The 6,143-nt window shown below is 45.6% G+C and overlaps 1 protein-coding gene across 3 annotated transcripts in view; it reads left to right on the plus strand.

The window, feature by feature from the left end:
• The window catches only part of CENPP (centromere protein P), a 60,354-nt gene that overhangs the window by 760 nt on the left and 53,451 nt on the right, over positions 1–6,143 (plus strand). For all 3 annotated transcript variants that reach the window (XM_015559827.1, XM_015559825.1, XM_015559826.1), the window contains exon 2: positions 405–493. In XM_015559827.1, coding sequence (XP_015415313.1) covers positions 452–493 — 42 coding nt within the window. In that variant the 5' untranslated portion in view covers positions 405–451. The remainder of the gene's footprint in view (positions 1–404; positions 494–6,143) is intronic.

Genomic DNA, 6,143 nt, shown 5'->3' on the forward strand with positions numbered 1-6,143 from the left:
CTCGTTCTCTTTCTCCTTGTAGAATTGTGCTGTTCTAAAAATACCTTTATTAGCAAATCTAGATGTTGATAAACTCAGAATAGTGGTTATTTCTTGGGTGAGGGTAGAATATAACCTGGGAAAGGGCACGAGGTAACTTCATGGGGTCCTTTAAGTGCTGTATCTTGATCTCAGTGCTGGTTACATGGGAATTTCTGTTCTTTACCTTAATATTTTGGTATAATTGAGAGCTAGAAAGTATAAGTTGATTTAATTCTGTTTCACACAAAGATAATCAATTTGGTGCAGATTATTCTAGATATATTCAATGGAAATACTAACACATACTTCACACCATGTCACCACATGGATATTTGAAGAAAATTGTTATTTGCAAATAAATTATTTGTTTTTCTGATTGATAGGTATAAAGAAAGTTCTACAAAGACATAAATTGTCAGGAAATTGCCACATGATTACATTTCAAGTTGAATTTCAGATTCTGGAATTCCAGGTAAACGAAAGATTATGTTGTGATAACAGAGATTCTATTGCTATGAAATAAAAATCTCCCCTCCCTTAGCTTCCAGCAGTTGCTGAACTGAAGAGCAGTTCATGAACCAGGATCCACTTGTTGCATATTTGTGCAAAGTGTACCATTTCAAAAATTTTAAAGTATAAACACAATACCCCAACAACTGCATGTGGGAGGGTTGTTGCTGGGGGATAAGTGCTTTATTGGAGGGCAGGTTGCAAGATGCTCCTGGGCTCCCAGTGCTTGCCCTGAAGTGCTGGAGGCAATCCTGGATGCCTGTAGTAGTTCACTGATATGCCAGCCATGTGTAAGCTTTTATCTATTGCTGCTTAACAAATTTCCCCAAAATTTAATGGCTTAAAGCAACAACAAAAAGAAACCACATTGCCCTGACTGGTTTGGCTCAGTGGATAGAGCATTGGCCTGTGGACCCAAGGGTCCCAGGTTCGATTCCGGTTATGGGTGTCAGAAACAAATTAAAAAAAAAAAAAAGAAAAAGAAACCACATTATTATATCACTCATTTCTTGTGGGTCAGGAATTTGGGGGCTGTTCAGTTGGGTGTTCTTGCTTAGGGCTTCTCATGAAGTTATGGTCATCTGGGACCACAGCTATCCAAACACTGCTCTGGGCTGGAGGGTTAGACTCCAAGGTAGTTCATGGTTATGCCAGCAAGTTGTACTGGACTGCTGAGACACAGCACAGGAGGAAGATATTTTTGACTAAGATTTCCACATAAAATTAGGAAGCAGACAGAATGGTAATGTATAACACATGGCAAGGGTGGAGTGGAAGAACAAGGCTCTGTCTGACACCTTCAAAGGCTGGCACTCAGAAGTGTGGGATCCAGGCATAATTTTGTGAACTAACTGGGATGGGGTTCATGCTTTGATAGCAGAAAGCACTTCCAACCTGTTGGTTTTCCAGCTGGGCCTACCAAGAGAGTATGTATAAGAGGACAGGACAGCTGCCTTGGCTTCAGCTCGTCAGCTCACCAAAGTGGATACAGACTAGTCCACACCAGGTCCTAAGTCCTGTGGGCAGGATGCTTACTTGCATTTATGGCCATGTGCCAGGATTCCTCATCCTGTTCTCAGCCACAAAACAGCCCCAAGTTGTCCCTTTTTATATGGGACAGGAGTTGATGTCTGGTAATCGGGACCCTGTCTCCTTAGGAACTAGTCAAGGTCCAGTTATCTGGGCTGGAGGAGTTGCTTCTCGAGAACTCTTTGTAGTCCTTGTCTCGACTGCCACCACTGTCCCAGGGGGGCTGAGTGTAACTGAGGCAGAACATGGACCCAAATGGATTAGTCTTGTTTGGGACGGAGACCTGTGCCAGGAACCAAGCTTCTCCTTACTGCGGCCGAGGAACTCATGGATGTTGTCCCATTGTAGAAGGCTGCATTACAAAAGGACCAACTGCATTTTCTTTCTTTGTGGGTAATGCAATCCTAAACTCAGAGTGGTAATATACCAGTGCCCACCTGCAACCTGGCCTCCATTAATGGGCTAGCCTACAGTCCATGTCAGGTGGAGGAGTCATAGGCTTGACTCCCAGTTCACAAAATTATGCCTGGATCCCACACTTCTGAGCACCAAATCCATGTTTAAGAACATCTGCACTGTCAGTGTGTACATTGCCAAGGAACGTGCTCAGGGGTGTCCTAGTATTCCTGGGGTCCTGCAGGCTTTTTCTTGCATATCACAGTGTGTACATAATACTCTTTTTTTAAAATATATTTTATTGATTTCTACAGAGAGGAAAGGAGAGGGATAGAGAGTTAGAAACATCGATGAGAGAGAAACATCAATGAGCTGCCTCCTGCACACTTCCCACTGGGGATGTGCCCATAACCAAGGCACATGCCCTTGACTGGAATCGAACCTGGGACCCTTGAGTCCGCAGGCCGACGCTCTATCCGCTGAGCCAACCAGTTAGGGCTGTACATAATACTCTTAAAAGCTGCCTGAGATAGATGTTAAAGGAAACATGATAAAAGGATAGATATTTAAGTAGCTTAATAGTCAAGTAACAGAGATAAGTGATTGTAGGAACAACACCACTAATTTGTAAATCTTAGAGGAGTTTTCCTCGGCTGACCAACTGCATTTCCTCAGTCTTTTTCCACAGTCTGGGTTATCTGGGGAGAAACTAGACTATGGGCAAAATCAGGTTTGCCCACAAATCCAATTGAAAAGAGACTGTCCTCTGCAGTGGAGAGTGTCTGAGCTGCTCAGTGGAGCTGGACATTCCAGGATAGGTTGTGCTCAAAGATTGGTGTGCTCATTAGTAGGACTATGGCCTGAGAGGTCAAATAGACTGCTTTTTTGGTGGTGGTGGTTTTTTAAACTGCATATTTAAAGAGGCAGTCCCAGGGTGAACTGGCACTGGGCTCTGCAGCTCCCATTATGGTTTGGTTTGCTGTCCTGGGTGGCTGTTGTAAACACAGACAGGAAGACAGGACCAGAGCCACGTGGGCCCTGCCACACCGGTGCTGCTCTCCTGGCTTCAGTGGCCATGTTTCCTGCTCCTACCAGGGAGTGGCCGCACCAGCCCAGCCTTTACTTCCCTGTCCAAAGTATTTAAAAAAATATTTTTTATTGATTTTTAGAAAGAGAGGAAGGGAAAGGGAGAGAGAAAGGGAAACACTGATGTGAGAGCAGAACCTTGATTGCCTGCTCTTGCGTGTCCCTTACTAGGGATCCAGCCTGTACTCTGAGCATGTGCCCTGACTGGGAATGGAACTAGCAAACTTTTGGTGCTTGGGAAGATGCCCAACCAATTGAGCCACACCTGCCAGGGCCCTGTCTACAGCATTTTAAGCTAATATCGTATCCCATACCACCAAAGCATGATTGAAAATTTTGTGACCATTTCGTTACGGTCTAAGGTCATATGCTGAATGAATTAGAATTAGTTGAGATGCACTTGACAGAAAACTTAAAAATAAGAGGTGGTTTCAGGTACTAGAAATTTACTTCTCTGTTGCTTCAACAAAATGCAGGGTAAGTTTTCAGAGACTGAATGATCATCGAGCTCTGCCATCACCCACGTTGCTTCCAAATCATGTTGTGAATCACTTTAGCATTTGAGGCATCAGGAAGAGAGAGGGGTTGGCAAATAAGGCCTCCCCTTTTCTGTCGAAGGACACTTTTTAGAAATTGCAACACCCATAATTTTCACCTACGTTGTCTTGGCCAATAAAGTTAGTGTGAGGGAACCTGGAAATTTAGTCTTTATTATGCATGGCATGTGGCTAATGAAAATTTGGGGCAAGAGTGAAATAAAGAATTGGGGAGTAACAGCATTTTTTGTTCCATAAGCAGGAGTGGGGAACATCCAGCCCACGGGCCATATAAGGCCCTTGAAATCATTTGGTCTGGCCCTGCCATGGCAACCGCAGGTGGAACTTGAAATTCAATAAATCTAGGAGCTTTTTTCATAGCAACATAAATTTATATTAAGTGAATGATGTTATAAATATCCAAATGGACCTTGACTGAAAAAAGATTTCCCAGCCCTGTTTTAGGGAATGTGTGTATGTGTGGGGCATCTAAGGAGAGGAAGAATTTATGTCCTTTGAAACACACAGAACATAGTAATTTTGGAATCTCTAAAGAGATGTGAGCCGCCATTGCTCACATTTCAAAGTATATCTGTGTTTTGAACTGTTTCGTTTTACTTGGCTCCAGAAGGAACATGTTCTTCTCCCTGTCTCTGTTAAGAACACTCACTTCATCTGCCCCTTTCCAATTTTATGATGCTCCTGAGGACCAGACCTGTAAGCAAGATACTTGGAGCAGTCACAAACAACTCTTGAGTCAGCAAGATCTTAGGGATAAGCCATATGTGGGACTCGGGCTTTTTGGAGAAGAAAAGAACAAAGAACTATCTTATTTTTTTGTTTTTTGTTGCTTAGAATTCTGATGTAATGGACTAATGAGAATTATATTTTAAATTTTTATTATGTAGTAGTGAATCTTCACATTTTCTAGGCCTACTCATCTATATACATACATATGCATATATATATATATGTGTGTGTGTGTGTGTGTGTATAGACCCGGTGCACAAAAATTTCTGCACGGGGGGTAGGGGTCCCTCAGCCCGGGCTGTGCCCTCTCGCAGTCTGGGACCTGAGCAGAGCTCCCCCATGTGGGAGTGCACTGACCACCAGAAGGCAGCTCCTGCATTGAGCATCTGCCCCCGGTGGTCAGTGTATGTCATAGTGACCAGTCATTCCCAGTCCTTCTGCTGTTAGGGTCAGTTTGCATATTATCCTCTTACTATATAGGATAGAGGGCTGGTGCACAGTGCGGGAGGGGGGGGGCAGCTGGTTTGCCGTGAAGTTTGTCCTGGATCAGGGTGGGGGGTCCCACTGGGGTGCCTCGCCAGCCTGGGTGAGGGGCTGATGGCTGTTTGCAGCTGGTCTCACCCCCTTCAGGGTGGGGGTCCTCACTGGGGTGCCTGGCCAGTCTGGGTGAGGGGCTGAGGGCCGTTTTCAGGCTGGCCTGCGACTGAAGCTCCCAGCCTCTCCTTTTTTTCTTTTTCTTTTTTTTTATTCTTGGATTTATTTACCTTCTATAATTGAAACTCTGTTGCCTTCACTGGCGCTCCCAGCTCTGAGGCCCCGGCTGGCAGAAAGGTATCTGGGGTTTGTTTAGCGTCTATAATTGAAACTTTGTTGCTTTTGGAGCTGTTGCTTTTGGAGCTTAGAGCTGGGCCGCGGCAGGCAGGGAACCTTCCTCCATCACTGGAGCAAGCAAACCTCTTGCTCCTTGCAGTTGCGTGGCTGCCAGCCGCCATCTTTGTTGGCAGTTAATTTGCATATCTTGCTGATTAGCCAATGGGAAGTGTAGCAGAGGTACGGTTAATTACCTTTTTTTTCTTTTATTAGATAGGATATATATATGGGTGTGTGTGTACATATATAGAGCCAGGGTCTGTAACATCCAAAACAACCGAGCGGATGACCGAACACCAGAAGTCAATCTTGCAGTCAGTGCTGGGTCATCCCGGTGACCCAGCACTGACTGCCGCCGCTGTGGGCACGGCTACCCAGCACTGACTGCCGAGGGGGCTGCGGATCAGGCCCGGAGAGAGAGGCAGGGTCTGATCTGCAGCCTCCGTGGCAGCTGTTGATCAGCCCTTGCCTCTCTCTTTCTCTCGGGCCCTAGCCAGCAGCTGCGCCTCTCTTTTACTCTGGACCTCGCCAGCAGCCATGTGGGCTGCTGATCAGCTCCCCTCTCTGATCAGGCCTGGAGATAGGCCCAGAGATGCTGACTGGCATAGAAACCGACCAATCAGAACCAAGTATGGGTGAACTGTGAAGAGCCAATGGCTGCCTAGAAGACTGAGCTTTTGACGCTGACTGGCATAGAAACTGACCAATCAGAATCAAATCTGGGTGAAGTGCAAGGAGCCAATGGCTGCCTAGGAGGTGGAGCTTTTGACGCTGCCTGGCATAGAAACCGACCAATAAGAACCTAATCTGGGTGAACTGAAAAGGCAGAACCTAAGGATGAGGGCTGAGGAGGGGTTTCAAGGGCAACAGCTGTTCGGTGTAAGGTGTAAGAAAGTGGTTCAATTTTTTAATGACTGGTTTGGCAATATAGTGCATATGGCTGGG

The sequence above is a fragment of the Myotis davidii genome, unplaced genomic scaffold (genome assembly GCF_000327345.1).
Source record: "Myotis davidii unplaced genomic scaffold, ASM32734v1 scaffold315, whole genome shotgun sequence".
NCBI lineage: Eukaryota > Metazoa > Chordata > Mammalia > Chiroptera > Vespertilionidae > Myotis > Myotis davidii.